The following is a 20170-nucleotide window of genomic DNA, read 5'->3' as shown; positions in this document are numbered from 1 at the left end:
TTTACCAACATTTCACCAACACATGAGGGTTCTAATTTCTGTACATCTTCACCAATACTTGTTACTTTCCAGGGTTTTTTGTTTGTTTTCTAATAGCTGTCCTAGTGGATGTGAAGTGATACCTCCATTGTGGTTTTGATTTGAATTTCCCTAATGACTATTAACATGGAGCTTCCCTTCATTTGCTTATTGGCCATGTGTCTTTTTTGAGAAATATCTATTCAAGCCCTTAGCCCCTGAATAAGTTTTTAATTGAGTTATCTGTCTTTTTATAATTGAATTATAGGAATTCTTTATGTATTCTGGATTCAAATAACTTGTCAGATATATGACTTGCAAATATTTTCTCCCATTCTGTAGGTTTCCTTTTTACTCTCTTGATGGTACTGTTTACAGTTTTTAATTTTGGCGAGCTCTAATTTATCTATTTTATTCTTTTGCACTTGAGCTCAGTGTCATATCTAAGAAACCATTACTTGGGTTGCCTGGGTGGCTTAGTCGATTAAGTGTCTGACTCTTGATTTTGGCTCAGGTCATGATCTCAGGATTGTGAGATTGAGCCCTGCTGGACCTCTTAAGATTCCCTCTCCTTCTGCCTCTCCCCATGTGCATGCACGCTTTTTCTCTCTGAAAAATAAAATAAAATAAGATAAGATAAAATAAAATAAAATAAAATAAAATAAAATAAAATAAAATAAAACCATTACTTACTATCATGAAGCTTCAGGCCTATGTCTTCTGTTCTGAGTTTTATAGATCTTACATTTAGGTTTATAATACATTTTGAGTTAATCTTGTAAATGTGAGGAAGGGGTCTAAAAGCTGCCAGAAGAAAGGAGATGAAGTATATTCCTGGAGTTTGTTGTATTAGCCTTCCTGTTTACCATAATGTGCTTCTCTCCATTTCTTCCTGTGGATTCGAGTTACCATCTTGTGCTATTTCCTTACTCAAATATAGCTTTGTTCACCCTGCCTTTGTGCTGTCATTATCAAATGTGTTACATTTTTATGTTACCAGCCCACAATAGAACTATATACATACTGCTTTATGAATTGCTTTTTAAATCCATTAAGAGAGGAGAATATGTCATTATACTGTCCTTTATAATTACTTACACAATTACCATTACTTGTGCTATGTGTTTTCTTCACATGGATTTAAGTTACTTTCTGGTGTCATTTGTTTTCAGCCCGAAGAACTTCCTCTAGTATATCTTGTAAGGGGGGGTCTGCTAGCAACAAATTCTCTTTGGTGTGTGTTTATCTGGGAATGTCTATTCTTCATTTTAAGAAAATAAAATTTACTTTAGGACAGTTTTAGAAAACTGTGAAGAGTGCAGAGTTCCCAAATATCTCATACCCATTTCCCCTATTATTAACATCTTACAGTAGAATATTTATTAAAATTGATAAACCATTATTGATGCCTTATGATTAATACTTATAATTAATATTATTCATATATCCTTTTTATCTGATGTCCTTTTCTATTCCAGGATCCCATCCAGGATAACACATTACATTCAGTGTCACGTCTCCTTAGGCTTTTCTTGGCTTTGACAGTTTCTCAGGCTTTGCTTATTGTTGATGACCTTGAAAGTTTGTGAAGTGGTCAAGTATTTTGTTGACTGTTCCTCTGTTAGGATTTGTCTGCTGTCTTTCCTATGATTAGACTGAGGTTAAATGGTTTTTGGGAGGAAGATCAGAGAGGTGAAGTGCCATTTTCATCACATCCTATCAAAGGAGCATACTGTCAACATGACTTATCACTACTGATGTCAACTTTGATCATCTGGCTGCTGTAATATTCTGTGGGATTATCCACTATACAGTTACTCTTTCCTCTAATATTCAGACCATATTCTTTGGAAGGATGTTACAATGTGTAGCCCACACTGAAGAAGTGGGGAGTTATAAACTATTTGGATCATCTGTCTGGGAGATTAGTCTATTCTCCTCCATTTATTTTTTTAATCATTTATGTATATCAGTATCAACTCATGGATGTTAATTTTAGCATATGTGCTGTCAAAGGGACCATGGATATTAATTTTATATGTTGGGTTATAATCTAATATTATTTGTTTTATTACATTGTTTCACCTTGGCCATTGGGAGCTCTTTCAGTTGGCCTATGTACCTTTGACATATCCCTGTGTGTGCATGTGTGCGGGCGTGTGTGTGTGGGTGTGGGTGTCTTAGCACTTTTTCTTTTCTGGCACTAGAAAATGCTTGAGACTCATCTCATATATTTTCTGCTTCAGCAGAATGGCTATAATTAGCCATTTCTCCAAGGAGTCCAGGTTCCTCTTACTTGAGAATAGCATTAGAAACCAAGATCTGAGTGTGCTCATTGCTTGCTTTCATTTTTAGAGATAGTTTTGCTGGATAGGAGATTCTTGTTTGACAGGTTTTTTTCATTCAGCCCTTAGAATATGTTATCCTGCTGCCTTCTGGCTTCCAGTATTTCTGATGAGAAGTCAGCTATTGCTGTTATTTGGTTTCCTTTGCATGTGATTACTTGTGTTTCCTTGCTGCTTTCACTATTTTCTCTTTGCCTTGTCATTCAACATTTTGGGTATGATGTGTCTGGGTATGGATTTCTTTCCAATTTGTTACTCAGAGTTTGTTGAGCTTCTTTGATATGTAGCTTAATATTTTTCATAAAAATATTTTTCATCAAATTTTGGAAGTTTTCCATTATTGGAAAATGGAAATAATGGAAAGCCATTGTTTCCTTGAATATTTTTTCCTTTCTCTTCCTCCCCTCCTTCTAAAATTTCCATTACATGTATGCTGGTACATTTAATGGTGTCTCACATTTCTCTGTGATTTAATTTTTCTTCTTTTTCCTTTTTTCTTTTGTTTCAATATTTTAAATGTTTATTTATTTATTTTAAGAGAGAGAGATAGAGAGCAGGGAAGGGGAAGAGAGAGAGGGAGACAGAATCCCAAGCAGGCTCCACACTGTCAGCATGGAGCCTAATGGGGTCTCGAACCCATGAACTGTGAGATCATGACCTGAGCCAAAATCAAGAGTCAGATTTTACTTAACGGACTGAGCCACCCAGGTGCCCCTCCTCTGTGCTTTTCCTATTTCATGATCTCTAATCTCTAATTGTTTGTTCTGCTGGCTTAAATCTGTGATCTCCTCCAGTGAATTTTTCATTTCAGTTACTATGTTGAAAATATTCCAAATTTTTCATTTGTTTTTTGAAAAAGTAATTTCTACCTCTCTATAAATATTCTCTATTTGATGAAACATTAACATCATATATTCTCTTAATTCTTTAAAAACAATTGCCTTGGGGTGCCTGGATGGCTCTGTCAGTTGAGGTCTGACTCTTGATTTCAGCTCAGGATCCCAGGGTCATGGGATAGAGCTCTGCTTAAGATTCTCTCTCTCCCTCCACTCCTCTTCCCCGCTTGCACACTCTCTCTCTAAATTAAGAAAAATGGTTGCCTTGGTTCTTTGAACATATTTATAATAACTGTTTTGAAGACTTTGTCTGCTAAGTCCACCATCTGGACTCCCTCAAAGGTGGTTTATGTTGCCTGCTTTTTTCCCTTTGTGAGTCGCACTTTCCTGTTTCTTTGCCTATCTTGTAATTTTTTTTTTTAAAGTTTAGGTATTTATTTTTAGAGAAATGGCGGGGAGGGGCAGAGTGAGGGTGAGAGAGAATCCTAATTAAGCTCCACTCTGTGAGCGCAGAGCCACATGCAGGGCTCGATCCCACAGACTGTGAGATCGTGACCTGAGCTGAAATCAAGAGTCTGGCACTTAACCGACTGAGCCACCCAGGCATCCCCATCTTGTAGTTTTTGATGAAAACTGGACATTTTAGATAATATTATAGCAATGCTGGATACTAATTCCACTCACCTTTTGCTCATTTAGTGATTTGGCTTGACTATTAGAAATAGATGTTATAGTCTAATTTCTCTTGCTATTGATAGCCTCTGGTGTTGCTCCTTAAAGGAGGAAGCCTTGATTGTGGATAAGTGTCCCTGACAACCAGGAATGACTGGTGTTTCAGCTGACTTCTCTTTGACTCTTTCCTTCATCTTCCAGCTAAGCATCTGGCTGTTCTGCTTCTATTGGTATCATACCCAGCTGTTAGCCTCCATTAATTACTAGCTGATTGTTGCTTTCACCAACCCTCTGGGACATTAATTGCTGCACATTCTGATCAAGTCAAAGTCAGTCCCCTTTGCAGGGACCTCTTTGGCAGTCTTTGAGGTTTGCTCCAATCCCATGAAGTTTCTTAATGGTCTCCTTACCTGGTTCTGTTAAACATCCAGCTGGTCTATTGTTTGTTGGTACTATTATCATAGAACTTCCAGCTGCCTCCTAATTGCTCACCCCAAAGATCTCCATTGTTTTCCAGAAAGTACTTAGGCATGAACTCCCCACACTTTGTTCCAAAATCAGTCAGTCCCTCCAGGCAGCACTCTGGAGCTCTCTATTTTACAGTCTCTCCCCATGAGCAAAACTTCTGCATTGCTGCTAAGACCTAGAGGTGGGAACAGTGGCCTGCCTGTCTTGTGGTGACACCCCTGCTCTACAAGTGAAGTGCTGGGTAGGGACTGCAGTTCCTGGTCTTCTCAGCACCTTCCTCCTAGCAGTAGAACTTATTTTTAATGCCTTGGTTCTTACTCCTTCATTACACGTTATCTTAGGTATTCTTTAATCATTGTCCTCACAAGAATGTCTACTGATGGTTCTAGGTACATGTTTAGATGTCCCCACAGATATATGCTAGACATAGCACATATTCACTGAATGCTTCTTGACAAGTTTTATTGCATTCTGACAAGTTAATTAAAAAAATGCTTTTATTGATTTGCTTCAGAGTGAATTAAAACAGTGCTTCTCAAACTAGAAGGTACAAACCAACCACCTGGGGATCTTGTTAAAATGCAGATTCTGATTGGGTAGGCCTAAGGGTCTTCATTTTTACCCACCTCCCAGGTGATGTACTTTGTGAAGCAAGGAATTAAAAGACAATGCTAGGCTAGGAAGATTCAACATTATAAAAATGTTAGCTCTGTTTGAATTGATCTGTGAAATCATGGTATTACAATTAAAATAACAAGGAGATTTTTTAATTTTTATTTTTATTATTTTTAAAATTTTTTAACATTTATTTATTGAGAGACAGAGAGAGACAGAGCATGAGCATGGGAGGGGCAGAGAGAGGAGGAGACACAGAGCCTGTGTCAGCACAGAGCCTGATGTGGGGCTCGAACTCACAAACCATGAGATCATGACCTGAGCTGAAGTTGGATGCTTAACTGACTCAGCCACTCAGGTGCCCCAAGGAGATTTTTTTTTAAAGGACTTAAATAAATTGGCTCCAAAATTTTGGAAGATTAAATAAGAATATCCCCCAAATTCTTAAGTAAATGAGTGGACTAGCCCTACCATATACTGAAACATGATATGAAATTACAGTATTAAAAACAAGCTCATGAATAAACTAGAAGTTCAAAGAAAAAATATAAGTCTATGATAAGCCCCATTACAGATCACATATATGTCATATATATTATCAAGTATCTGATAAAGTTTTTATATGATGCATCTAGTTTATGATAAAGATATCTTCACAGTGAGGCACAACCAGATTACTCAATAAATGATTTGGGATGGTGAGATAGCCATTTAGGAAAAAACAAAAGTTATGGTGAAATTAATCCAGATGTATCAGAGATTTAAGTATAAATGATAAAAACATTAAAAGTCCTAAACTTAACAGTGGGAACATTTTTTATTATACTCTTGGAATTGGGAGGATTTTTGAGGTATAAGACCCAGAAACATAAAATCAATAAAGTCAGTTACATAAAAATGAAGTTTTTCCAGTGTAACAAAAACCATCATATGCAAAGCCAAAAAATAAATAACTAGAAAAATGTGTTGACTTATATCACAGGGAGTTAATTTTCTTAAAACTTAAATATCTTTTACAAATTAAGAAAACTAACAAAAAAAATTTTTAAAATGGGCAAAAGATTCAAACAGTTTACAGAAAAGCAAAAAATCTTATATGAAAGATGTTCTACCTCACTCATAAGGAATGCAAAATAAAGCCATAATGAGATACCATTTCCCCTCTCCTAGATTAACAAAGATAAAAAATTCGGTAAGACTGTGTTGAGAGAACGGAGAAAACACAGGCAGTCTCAAACACTGCTGCAGAGGCAAAATTGGCTTGATTGTTCTAGAAGGCGATTTAACACTCTTTACCAAACATACACATATGTTCATGGCAGGGCTTCTCCACCTGGACACCACTGATATTTTAGATCAGATAATTCCTTCTGGAGGCTGTCCTATGCCGTGTAAGGTGTTTAGTAGCATATCTGGCCTCTACCTACTAGGTGCCAGTAGCACTTCCTGAGTTGTGACAACCAGGAATACATCCAGACATTGCCAAATGTCTCCTGGGGGCAAAATTGCCACCTCGGAACAGACAATTTCATTTTCAGTAGTTCATCCTACTGATGTACTTGTGTATTTAGAGTATGACCATACCGGGAAGATTAGTAATCACAGGATTGTTTATGGTAACAGCAAGAGATCGAGGAACTAAGTGACTTGTTTGTGAGGGCTTCTATACAATGGAAAAAAAAAAGAACGAGTCGTTTTTTTCTGCGCCGATACAGAAAGGTCTTCAATATTTACTAAGTGAAATAAAGTTGGAGGAGTAAAAGTGAATAGCATTGGCTATTCTTTGTGCAAAAAAGGGAGATATATATGTTTATATGAATGTAGATCTCTAGAAGAATGCACAAAACCTAAAAATAGTGCATACTTCTGGGAAGGGAACTATGTGGCCAGGGAGAGGGTAGGACGGGAGATGGTCACTCTGTATTTTTATACCATTTGAATTAAGTGTATTACCTATTCAAAACAATTGTTAAAACAATAAAATAACATTGCTGATTCAAAGAATCCACTCGATTAAAAGAAAAACACTAGGGGCGCCTGGGTGGCTCAGTCGGTTGAGCGACCGACTTCGGCTCAGGTCATGATCTCACGGTCTGTGAGTTTGAGCCCCGCGCCGGGCTCTGTGCTGACAGCTCAGAGCCTGGAGCCTGCTTCAGATTCTGTGTCTCCCTCTCTCTCTGACCCTCCCCCGTTCATGCTCTGTCTCTCTCTGTCTCAAAAATAAACATTAAAAAAAAAAAAAGAAAAACACTAGTTAATTTTACTATATGATAATTTCAAAAATAAAATTTAAGGGGTACCTGGGTGACTCGGTTGGTTAGGTGTCCGACTTCTCATGGTCATGGTCTCACAGTTCGTGAATTCGAGCCCCGCGTTGGGCTCTGTGCTGACAGCTCAGAACCTGGAGCCTGCTTCGGATTCTGTGTCTCCCTCTCTCTCTGCCCCTCTCCCGTTCACAGTCTGTCTCTCTCTCAAAAATAAACAAACATTAAAAAAAATAAAATAAAATTTAAAAAGACAGAGATTCCTCAAAAAATTGAGTAACTATTGATCCAGCAGTTCTTCTTCTGGGTATATAACCAGTATAATTGGAAGCATGAACTTGAACAGATGCTTGGCCACCCATGTTCATAGCAGCATTGTCCATGATAGCCCACGGGTGGAAGCCACCCAAAAGTTCATGGATAGATGAATGGAGAAGCAAAATGTAGTGTATACATACAATGGAACATAATTCAGCCTTAAATGGGAGGGAAATTCTGCATATACTACAACATGGATTAACACTGAAGATATTGTACTAAGTGAAAGAAGCCAGTCACAAAAGGACAAATGTTGTGTGATTGCCCTTATATAGGTACCTGAGTAATCAAATTCATAGAGACAGAAAGTAGACTGGCAGTTGCCGGGGCTTGGGGGAAGTAGTCATGGGGAGTCATCATTTCATGAGTACAGAGGTTTAATTTTGCAAGATGAAAAAAGTTCTGGAGACAGATGGTGGTGAAGCTCATACAACAGTGTGAATGTACTGAATGCCACAGAACTGCACACTTAAAAATGGTTAAAATGGGCAACTTTATGTTATGTATATTTTACAGAAAGGAGAGTTGAGACTGATCAAATCAAAGTGTACTTAAATACATAGTTTTCCCCCAGAAAACCCACCAAACCTAAAAATAAAAACATATTCCTTAATGAAGGAAGAAAGGCAGGGAAAAAACACTGTTTTAGACTGCACTTAGTGTTTCTGAACTAGATGAAAAACATCACCAGTTGTAAAAAATAAGAATAACCAGAATCAGAATCTCGCAACTTTCCCCCCTCCTTTGAAAATTTCAACATTATTTTGAGAACTCCGCTGAAACTGGGGAGAGATGCCAGGGTCAGTAAGCCAGAACTGCCAGGAATCCCTGGTTTAATTGGTCCTTCCCAACCCAGGACCGGGCCAAGGCTGAGGCCGTGAACAAGAGACTCCGCAGACAGCTGGCTGAGTTCCAAGTGCCGCAGGTGATGGTGTACGTGCGGGAGAAGATCCTAACTGGGGACCTGGAGAAGACCATCAAGATGTGGGAAAGGAAAGTGGAGATTGCAGAGGTAAGTCTCCGTGAACCCCAAGACAGGCAGCCTTTCATGTCCTTCACGTTTTTGTTAAGGGTTTCATTTTTCAAGCTAAGAGTACAGGTGTTTGGACAGGTAATGTCTGTGAGAGATCTCAGCAGTCACTTAAGTCTCTAAGGGAAATGAAGGATGCCCTTTCCTTTTGGTAAGTTCCCTTTTCAGTGTTAGGGACAGAAAGAGACTCTGTAGTAATATTGTTTTTAGTTGCTTGTTTTTTTTTTTTTAATTTTTTTTTAACGTTTATTTATTTTTGAGACAGAGAGAGACAGAGCATGAACGGGGGAGGGTCAGAGAGAGAGGGAGACACAGAATCTGAAGCAGGCTCCAGGCTCTGAGCTTTCAGCACAGAGCCCGATGCGGGGCTCGAACTCACGGACCGTGAGATCATGACCTGAGCTGAAGTCAGACGCTTAACCGACCAAGCCACCCAGGCGCCCCAGTTGCTTGTTTTCTTAATGAATTCTGGAAGCTTCTGAATCCCTTCCCCCACCATTGGTGATGTAGTGATTGCTACTTTATACATGGAGAAGCCAGTTTTTTTTTTTTTTAATGAGATAATGGATTTTTAATATCACTCAGAACCCGATTCCATGCATTTACATAGTTGCCCTGGGCCTTTGTTTTGAGAACCCCGCAGCCTTTTCCTGAGATAGGTGTGCTCAGAGCACCCTTGCTCCTGGTAATCGCCAGGGAGAAATGGGAAACAAAATGCAAAGCAAAGTGCGAAAAAAGAAAGCCCCAGGTCTGCTACAGGCCCACTTGCAGACTGAGAACACTTGAGACATCAGTAGTAGTAGCTTAAAAACCCAGTCAGGTCACTTGGGAAGCCTGGCGTTTTCACATCCAGACCCAGGCTCCGGTTGCCACAGTACTTTGTCCTGCCTTTCCCGTGGTCACTTGGTGGCAGAGGGTGAATTAGGATCCAAACTTGGGCCTTTCAGATTTGGAGCCGAGAAGTAGCAGAGAAGCATGGCAGGAACCTGCAGCTTCTCACTTCACTAAACAGAAACCAGCTCTTTAGAAGATTCTTCCAGACTGGCTGACTCTTCCACACAGAGTCACCTGCCTCACCACAGGGCTGGATGCGGGTTGCGTTATGAAAAATCACAATCGCTTTTTCCCAAGTGACCTTCTCCCCTCACCCTCTTTTTCCTCTTTGCAGATGACCTTAAAAGGCTACCGCAAGGCTTGGAATAAAATGAAAACCACCAATGAGCATTTGCAGGCAATTTGTCCCCCTGGGAAGTAGCCAGAGGGAGGCCACAGCTGCAGACCAGAGTGATCCATTAAAGTAATCAGCTCCTTTCCAGTCAAGGGGTCCTCTCACTGTTCCCTGTGCTGCTTGGTGTCCCCGACTCTCCAGCCACGCTGGCAGGCATTCCCCAGGCCACATTTGCCCGTGGGGAGTGTTTTCACAGCCTGGCCCCTGGAACGGTTAACACTGAAAGAACCACAGGGCACTCTAATGGTTTGACACTTGTTAGCCCACATTTAGTTCACAAGCACAAATGAAAGTGACCTTCCCGCATGTGGGAGTGGGACAGAGGAGGGAGAGCCAGCCCAGTGTGCACCCTGGGCCTGTCCATGGCAGCCCAGGTGTGCAGCTAGCAAAAACAATCACCATTAAACAGACAGCAAAACAGAATGTGACTGCCCAGCACTCAGCATTCTGAGCTTACTCCTCAGTTGGGTTAGCTCCTAGACTAGATACCATTGCAAAAGAAAACAAGCACAAAGAAAAACAAGGTAATTTCTTGGGGCTGATGTAACCTGTTCTGACCTGAAATAGGCCCTCTACCCTCCCCAGAGTCCCCACCATAATAATCATAGTACATGGGTTGTATGTCCACAACAGAAGTCCTGCCTAATTCCCTTAACCCTTTCCTCCCAATGTCTGGGCTCTTTCTAGAGCTGTTTGCTGGCAATGAATATACGTCGGCCTTTTTTTCTCCTTGCACGTGTGCTGGGGACCATCCACCTTGGCCCAGCCCGGAATGTTTTCTCTGTGTAATGGTGAAATGTTCTTTGTAGCTGAGTGAAGGCAGCAAATTCTCCCAGTGGTGGAAGGCAGACAGCGGATGGCTGGTTTTCTTAGTCTTGGACATAATCCAGTCGCCATAGTCTTCCACCTTGAGGTACAGTAAAAAGCCAGGGCATTTCTCACCCCCGTGGGACAAGACTCCTCTCAGCACCCACAGATTCTGTTGCTGTAGCTGGCACATCATGGGGTTTCCAGGGTCCCCCTGTGACAAAGGACAGAAGGCTTCAGGTCTAAGAAAACTCATTTTCTTTTTAAATATATCCTTGTGCAATTTACCGTTTGTTCTAGAAATGTTTTATATTGGTTCTCACTTGACGGGGTAAATTATAGGATACTATTTCCGATCTAGGCAGCCACCACCACGAATTCCAACAAGATGGATTTTCCTTTTATCGTGCAGAGTATTTGCAGGCTTCTGCCATTTGCCTTTAGCTTCCTGGTTCGCATTTCATTTTCATGCCCCTTTGACTAAATCCTCACTCTCGGTTCCTCATTCCTCCAATGTTGACCAGGCTGGGTTCCCGGCTTTTCCACCTGGCAGCTGCCTATCAGCACACCTGCTCACCAGCCCTGCCCGTGCTCTCAGCCTTCCTCTGGGACTCAGGGATTCTACCACACAGACCTTACCTCCTTTTAAGGGAGTGATGAGAAGCTTGGCACGCTTACCTAGATGTGTGACCCCGGAGAGTCATCTACTTCTCTCTGAGTAAAGTGCAGAACCCTAACAGTGCCTGGCACACAGTACACAAAGAATTAGCTACTATTATCCTGGTAATATAAAAGGCCATCATTTTATGTGAAAAGCTGAGAAATATGAGAAGAGCAATAAGGCAACTACTAGGTATAATTTACCTTAACTGCCCCAGCCCCAAGCCTCCTCTTAAGGTAATACCTGACCCCACTCCAACCCCGTGGTCCATCTTGCCCCAAGAAGGGCTGTCATTCAAAGGCTGACCAGCCCCTTCGGCCCACGTGGCCCGCCTATGCAGAAGGACTGGGCCAGCACATGGTACTCTTGCTGCCCTGTGCTGCCATGGAGCAGAGGGCAGAGATTTCATCCCAAGGGCTGGCTGGCTCTGCTACGACTGTTGAATGGGCTCATATCTGCACCCTATCATGTCTGCCTGGGGCAGAGAGGCTGTCCAGCCAAGCATGGCATGGTCTTCCCTTCTGTCACCAGTTCCAACCCCAATTTGCTTTAACTGTGGTTCCATAGCTGGAGGAAGACAAATAGTGCAATTTAGGACAAGTAGTTTGATGAATGAATGATTGTATGGAGACCTCCCTGGCTATTGCGTGGTTTTGCAAGTTGCCACTCTGCCCAGGAGTAGAATACATGGCTTTTCCTCTTCCTCACAACGTGTGGGGCCCAACTTCTGAAGCCCAAGCAGCTGAGAGAAGAAGTACCAGGTGCTCCTCTGGAGCAGCCCCACCTCATCTCCTAGGGGAGCAGCCCCAGCTTAAAGGGGCTCTTTTATTGTGTGATCCTTAACCTTAACATTGAACAAAAGCCCTGACAGTTGTGGGGAAAGGAGGGGGGGTGGGTTCAGAGTGATTCTGCTTTTGTTGGGTTTCTGGGGACCCACTAGGCAGATATTGGACTTGGGTGGTTTATTCTATATATCTGAAATATGGCTTTGAGGACTTCTGGACACTAGAACACATGTCCGAGAGAAGAAAGCATCCTAGGTAGACAAGTCACCATTTATTTGTCTGAGCCAGTTTGCTAGCACAGTTCAAAAACAAAGGACTGACTGCAGGTGTGCTACAGACTAAAACCAGACTAAACTTTGCAGGTAGATTTGAAGAGGTGATCATTTAGAGTAGAAGCAGCTTACCATATCCCATTGAATCTAAGATGCTCTTGAAAAATTATTATCGTTTGGGGAACCTGGGTGGCTCAGCTGGTTAAGCCTCCAACTCTTGATTTCGGCTCAGGTTATGATCTCACAGTTCGTGGGATCTAGCCCCCACTTCTGTGCTGTCAGCACGGAGCCTGCTCAGGATTCTGTCTTCCTGTCTCTCTGTCCCTCCCTCGCTCACACTCTCACTCTCTCAAAATAAATAAACTTAAAAAAATTAACATCTTTGGAATGATATGTGTCTTTTAATTGGTTGATATCAGAGTTTAACTGGCAGCATTTTCTCTCCCTTGGTATTCCATACAATAATGGCACATTCCACAACTGATAGCATCTTAGATTTGATGAAATATGGTGCTGGATTGAGGGAATACCTCAATTATCTAACTTAAAAAGTTGTTAGTCTTCCACCTGCTAGAGTCCAGTACAAAGTAGACACTCAATAAATGTTGGATCAACTTTGGAAGGGCAAACATTGTATAATGAAAGGCAGTCCTTCATGCATTTGCAATAAAATTACTTTTAGGAAGAATTGTCCACATATATGTACTCTTCCCCCTTTCTCTAAAATACTTTCCCTAGGGGCGCCTGGGTGGCGCAGTCGGTTAAGCATCCGACTTCAGCCAGGTCACGATCTCGCGGTCCGGGAGTTCGAGCCCCGCGTCAGGCTCTGGGCTGATGGCTCAGAGCCTGGAGGCTGTTTCCGATTCTGTGTCTCCCTCTCTCTCTGCCCCTCCCCCGTTCATGCTCTGTCTCTCTCTGTCCCAAAAATAAATAAACGTTGAAAAAAAAATTTAAAATACTTTCCCTAGATCATCTGGGGAAAAAAAATTTCCCCATCTGGGAATGCTGAAAGTTACTTTGAAGGAGAGTAGAGATTAGAAATAGTAGAGTGTAGAAATTTTGGAGTAGAGGAGAGAAACCTCCTGGACACCTGGTAGACCCGGGTTCTCATCCTTATTATAACATTTATTAACTGTGTGATCCCTGTAAGCCCCACCTTCTCTGGTGTGGACATGAGGGAGCCTGGACCAGGGACTTGTCAATTCCACACATTTTGCTGAGGTAGTAGGATAGCCACATCTGTACAGCCCTCATCCGATTGGAGGGCAGGGCTTCTTACAGAAAAACAAAAAACAAATAACTGATGAGCAATAGCATCAGAGTCTAGATTCCATAGAAGCTGAATACAGTGACCCCACCCTGTAGACATGCTCAAAGTATACATGGTTTGGACTCACACTTGCAAACTTTTAGCCAGTGAAAAACCATCTAGGACTTAGACGTGTTTAATCATGTCACATTGAAAATGGTGACTGTTTACTCCACTCGGTAGATTTTTATTGAATATCTGCTATCTGCCAAGTACCGTTCACCCCGGAGACAGCCATGGATCCCAAGTGACAGTCCCTGCCAGTCCCTCAAGGAGTTCACTGTACAATGAGGGAGAGTCCCGAGATTCCCTTGAAGTGACCACTGCTTACTCTCAGCCTTTAGCTTTTACTCCATCATGTTCTTACCAAACAGACAGCATCGGTTTCCTGCTCTATGTGATTGCCACATCCTGTTTTCTTGAGTTTGTGTAAGGGACACATGTTGATGTCTTTCACGGAGATTTTCCTCAGGATACTCATTGTCATGTGATTTCCTGTCTGGACCATGCAACAGAAAGCCAAGAATTATTAATGAGAAGACATTTTCTATGTTAACTACAACTCATGTATCCAGATGGGAATGAGTGGAGAATATTCTGATAAACCCCCTGTTCTCATAGAAATCAGAAACTGTGTCTGAGTTTTTCTGAACACTACCTTTGTTTTGAACTTGAATGTAAAAATAGAGAACATATTCATCCTTCTTCCACATCTACAGAGAATACATTTCCTTGTTCACTTCCCAAGAATAAAAGAAAAGAAGGATGGCTTGGTCAAGAGGGCAATCAGCTCCTGTTCAGGCAATAATGTCCCCTGACCTCTCCCTTCAGGCTTTGCACTCCCTTCAAGCTGTTTGCTGACTATGTACTTCTAATTTGGGTGTAGAGCTAAAAGAAAAGGAACCAAATGTAAGAATGGCCACAGAAAGGGCAAGCATTGGGAATCTTGACTGATTACATGAGGGTTCCAGCCCAACTCTAGAATCTTGAGCAATGGGAAATATGAAGCTAAACCCTAGAACAGTTCATCCAAATCACCCCCACTGCTCGCACACACACAGCCTCCTCTAGGAGAAGGAAGGCATTAACTGCAGATGTGGGATTCCATCCTGCCACCCAGCAGTTCTGCAAGGCTGGTGGCATATGCAGCTTTCTGCCAAGGAAGCAGATGGGTCGGACCAGGTTGCTGAACTGCATCGCCGTGTCTGTCTTCAGGAGGGCTATGTTATTGTTCATGGTCTCATTATCAAAATCCTCATGGATGATGATGGTGTTGACCGGATACTCTTCATGAGCAATCACTTTGGCATCCATCTTAGCTATACCAACTATGACAATGATGTCCTTCCTAGAGAAAAAGCAAGGGAATCTTTAGAAGCCGAGTCACCATGGAAGCTTCACACTTTCCTTTTCATATTTACTCTTTTGGGGGGTGGGTTGGAACACTCATCCAATTGATTTTTCCTGGGCTAGTTTTTACTTACCCCTTTGGACCCAGTCCCCAGGAAACCTTTTCTGAACTCCTAGACTCGTGTCCTCCTTTGTGAGCCCGTAGCATCTTGGCAATTCCTCTACCTTAATGTCATTTGTCCCACCACCCAAAGATAATCTGTTATGACTTATCTTTTTTTCATGCTTTTTCCATAGTTTTTTGGTTTGTTTTTTTGATAGTCATAGTTACACCAAGGATGTAACCTTGACTCTTGATTTTAGCACTTAACATTTTAAAAGAAACATCTTTTCATATTACATACTCTGTAAATACTCTTCAGAGAAATTCCAATTATAATAGCGATGGAGCTCATTTGGTTGTTTTCCCTTTCTCCCCTTGGGGACCACCCAAGGGACTACAGAAATGAGAAACAAATGCTGAAAAACACCATAAAATGAAAAGACACTAGAGAATCCAAACCTCAGAATTAGAGGAAGGGCTGACAACAGCAGTAAAGGACGGCAGAAGCGCAGGGTGTTCTAGATGGTACCTACTCCCACAAAGTCAGGAAAAGCTGGTCAAACACGCTTCTCAGCAAAGAGGTAGAAAGAAAACAAAACAAGCACCAAAATAAAGGCCAAATTGGAAGTTGCAAAAAAGGAGAATAGAGAGAACAGAAAATACGTTAAAGGGCACAGGGTGGAGGACTGAGAAAAGTGACCAGAATGAAATGGACATTAACAAAGATTTTTAAAGGCGAGAGAGGAGAATGACAAATATGGCAGTCAATGGAGAGCCAGCAGATCACAAAGAAAGTAACCCAAATAAGACAGAAAAAAGATTTCAGGATCCAGTTTAAGAACGTTTTCTGGAAATAAGCCTTTGCTCTACAGTTTGGAAGTGTACTCCACACCCTAGGGAAAAAGCGATACAGAATGATCAACATGGAGACATAGCCTTGTCAGCTCCCAACAAGAAACAGATGGCACTCTCAAGGTAAGTTGGGGAAAGTTTAAGTAAGTTGGGGATTCTTTACAACGGTCTTGGAAGGATGTAGGGAAATCACAGAGAATAGTTCAGTACCTGGGTGTCACGTGGCAAATGTAGCTTCCTGCTCAGATAACAACAGGGTGCCATTGTGCCTTTGGGTACTAGAGGGGGGAGGGAGTGGTCAGAGCTGTGGGCAGTGGGTCACTTGGCTGGAGGAGGCAGCCAGTCTACAGTACCCCTCTGGGGAATAAGGACCCTGCCCTTGCCCTCCCCACTTCCTCTGAACTCTTGCCAGTACTCCCCTTGGCCAAACCCAACTGGAACCCAGAAGGTAAGAGTACCATTGGTGTAACCCACACAAGTCAGCCTCCTGGGACCCAGAAGGGTAGAAGAGAGTAGAGAGTAGAAATGGAAGAGATGCCGCATAGCTAGTAAAGTTGATGGACTTCAATGACAAAGGAGGAATCCTTAGGCATCCAAACAAAACCAGATTAAGTCATCTTAAGTTTGGCCATGTAATTTATTGCCTAACCCAAGGAACTTGAGAGAGTGAAAGGGGATGCTTGCAGCAGGACACTAGGATAATAGGTGTAACCAGACCTCTCTCAGGTGCACTGGGATGAGTAATCATGTACCTAGAGAGGAAAAAATCAGAATGGCTTCATACTTCTCTGCAGCAAGATTTAACACCAGAAACCATGGCAGTTGTGGGGGTGGGGGTGGGTATGGGTGTGCAGTGGTAATGCCTATTAAGTCTCCACAAGAAAGAAGGCATGATCCATGAATTCTACACTTAAGTTGTCATTCAGGCTTAAGGACAGCACATTTGTTAATATCCAAAACCCAAGGAAATATGGTTCTTGGGAGCCCTTTAAGAAATGACATTACTTGGAGACAAATTTTAGCCGATTCTAGTGTTGAATGGAGAAAATCCAGCAAAAGGACTGTCAGTAAGTGTGGAATTCATTATAACATTGGACTAAAAGCCTTTTTAGAGTTTGGGTTAGAGTCAAAATGTAAACTCTGTCAGTAATCAGATGGTGTAACTAAAGCTATAAAGAAGGTCGGAAGGTAGGTATATATGTCAGTTTCCTCATCTTTTAAAGGAATCTAAACGTATTATTTACAGCTAATATGTAAAATAATAAGGATGTGCAAATATGTATGTGAATCAAGGTAAACATTAAAGCACTTATATTATCTATTAAAATTGTGTGGTGGAGGAGAAGGAGGGAAGAAGTAAAAAGATAGGACTTTTGGCACTGACCACAGTAGAGTCTAAAGAGAACAGTCCAGGGGCACCTGGGTGGCTCAGTTGCTTAAGCCTCCGACTTTGGTTTAGGTCACAAACTAAGGGTTTGTGACTTTGAGCCCGTGTTGGGCTCTGTGCTGACAGTGCAGAGCCTGGAGCCTGCTTTGGATCCTGCATCTTGCTCTCTCTCTGACCCTCCCCAGTCGCGGTCTGTCTCTCTCTCAAAAGTAAACATTAAAAGAAAATAATAATAATAAAGAGGACAGTGCAGAAAGAAACAAAGGATGTTGCTGTCTTCCTTGAAATTATAACTCTAAGGTGAACACCAGAACAAAAACTCAAACTTTCCAAATTTGTCAGAAGAGACATTCAAAACAAAGGCCACATAATGAAAAGAAAAACAAGAAGCCACAAAAGCGGAAAACATAAACTAAAATGAAAACAAGAAGCAGGAGTTTCATTTAGAACATCAATTTAGAGCAGAAGAACATGAAGTAAGACAGGCTCTTAATGACGAAAAAGAATTAAGTCTATGGCGAAGACCTTGTAGTCATAAGCATCTGCAGCATGTGACATAATGTTCATAAAGGAAATATTCCAGGAAATAGGAGAAAGAGCCAAAGCTTGTTCATGATAGATTTTAACTCACCTCTGTCAACCTAGGACAAAGCAAAGAGATTCCCTCCCCCAATTTTATATATTAAATTGTCTACCAGAGACAGAGAATGAACTTTGAATTTTAACCGTGGGAAACATTCACGTGACTCACATATAGTAGACTGCAAGGGCAACCCCAACAAATTCCTAAACAGATCTAATCATCATGTAGTATAACTCAAAATGAAATAAGGGCAGAAAACAAACAAAACACCCTGAGTATTTGAAAACTCTGTCTTTAATGAAACCCTGAGGCAAAGGGAAAATCAAAACCAAAATAGATAGACCAGATAGGAAATAACAATAATGAAAACGCTACCTGGAAAGCCAAATCTCTCTGGAAGGCTAGTGCCAAGATTCAGTCCAATCTGTCCACTGCTGGGTTATTCATGCTACAGTGTATTGCACATGTGTGCAATAATATATGGACAAATATATGTACTTGCAGCAATTTTTGGCACTAGGAAAAGATCAGAAGCAACCCAAATTTCCACTATCAGAGGACCGTGTATTTATGGTAGATCCATCTTGGGATACTGTGCAGCTGATAAATATGGGAGTGGAAAAGAGTGAAAAAGCTGAGTGTAATGCTGTGTCTGGTACACTATCAGTTGTATCAGGGGCTGTTGTAGACTGAATTGTGTTGTGCCAAATTTGTTGATGAAGTCCTAGCCCCAGGTGTGGCTGTATTTGGACACAGGGCCTTTAAGGATGTTATTAAGATTAAATGAGGTCTTAAGCGTAGGGCCCTAACCCAACAGGACTAGCATCCTTGCGAGAGGAGGAAGAGACATCAGAAGTGCACACCCTGAGGAAAGGCCATGTGAGGACACTGCAAGAAGGCAGCCATCTCCAAGCCAAAGAGAGAGTCCTCAGAAGAAACCAGTCCTGCCGACACCTTGATCTTGGACTTCTGGCTTCCAAAAGGTGAGAAATAAATTTCTGTTGTCTAAGTCACCCTGTGTGTAGTATTTTGTCAGGGCAGTCCTAGCAGATTAATACAAGGGGGAAGGAAAAATCTCTCTCTGTCAATAGATACAAGAATCAATATAGCTAGACCTATAGATATATAGATATCCATAAGTGCATTGAGTAATTAAGGAAGAATATTTAAGAAAGTGATGGTAGAATATGGTTTAAGGGAGGAAGTTAGTGTCTGAAGGCCAGGGAATCTTTTGGTTCCTTCTGAACATTATACTGTGTACATGTATTTTAATTTAAATGCATGCATTTTCAGGGGTTTCTGGGTGGCTCAGTCTATTGAGTGTCCGCCTCTTGATTTTAGCTCAGGTCATGATCCCAGGGTCGTGGGATGGAGCCCCATATCAGGCTTCATGCTGAGCATGGAAGCTGCTTAATTAAGATTCTGTCTCTTACTCTCTCCCTCTGCCCCTCTCCCCCACTTGTGCTCTCTCTCTCTCTCTAAAATATAAATAAATAAGTAAATAAATAAATAAATAAAACTATTTTCAAATAAAAATATAAGTTATAGGTTTAAAAATTCAGCATCTCCACCATATTCTATCAAGTGTTTATACTATTACTTATTTGGGCAATTATAGTAATTATAATCTCTTCCCCCATACTCTGTATGTGTGTGTGTGTGTGTGTGTGTGTGCGTGTGTGTGTGTGTGTGTGTGTACGTGTATATATATATGGCATATAAATAGTATATATAGAGATATATAATAATTATATATATTATTTATATACTATATATTATATGCTATACATATATGAATGAGTAACCATAATTTATTTATCCATGATAATTGGACATTACATTTTGAGTGTTTTGTGTGTGGTTAACCACCCTATGAACAACTTTGTGCATAAAACTTTTCCAGTGGTTGAAATTATTTCATTAATGTCCACTCTCAAAAGTGAAATCTTTGGGTCAAAAAGTAAAATGTTTTACAAAAAAATTATTCCTTTAATAACATTTGAGGTGTTTTTTTTTTTCCTGGTTTACAAGAATGTATAAATTTACCACATAGAATTTGGAGAATAAGTTCAAAGAAGAAAACAGAAATCGGGTGCATTCTGAGCATTCAGAGATAAGTGCTTGTAAAGCGTTTGCATATTTCCTTCAAGTCTTTTCTCTATGCACATATATTTGTGGCAGTCACGTTGTAAGGTTCAAGGTTAAGTGTTTTAAGGTACGGGCTCCTAACAATTCACTTAACAAGCTTAGAGTAAAGACCTCTAGTA

At 41.1% G+C, this 20170-nt stretch overlaps 2 protein-coding genes across 3 annotated transcripts in view; one reads left to right on the top strand and one right to left on the bottom strand.

The window, feature by feature from the left end:
• CCDC113 (coiled-coil domain containing 113) overlaps window positions 1–12541 on the top strand; it is a 29860-nt gene extending 17319 nt beyond the window's left edge. For both annotated transcript variants that reach the window (XM_030297410.1, XM_030297409.1), the window contains 2 exons: window positions 8393–8548; window positions 9735–12541. In XM_030297410.1, coding sequence (XP_030153270.1) covers window positions 8393–8548; window positions 9735–9821 — 243 coding nt within the window. In that variant the 3' untranslated portion in view covers window positions 9822–12541. The remainder of the gene's footprint in view (window positions 1–8392; window positions 8549–9734) is intronic.
• PRSS54 (serine protease 54) lies at window positions 10276–14976 on the bottom strand. Its single transcript, XM_030297416.1, has 3 exons — window positions 14718–14976; window positions 13996–14127; window positions 10276–10815 (listed from the first exon to the last, which is right to left on the bottom strand). Exons 1-3 carry the CDS (start codon window positions 14940–14942, stop codon window positions 10276–10278), a joined length of 897 nt encoding a protein of 298 aa, XP_030153276.1. The 5' UTR covers window positions 14943–14976.
• Window positions 14977–20170: the final 5194 nt, after the last annotated feature.

This window comes from Lynx canadensis, chromosome E2 (assembly GCF_007474595.2).
Source record: "Lynx canadensis isolate LIC74 chromosome E2, mLynCan4.pri.v2, whole genome shotgun sequence".
NCBI lineage: Eukaryota > Metazoa > Chordata > Mammalia > Carnivora > Felidae > Lynx > Lynx canadensis.
Note: the sequence above shows the minus strand (reverse complement) of the source record. Positions and strands in the feature narration are given on the sequence as shown.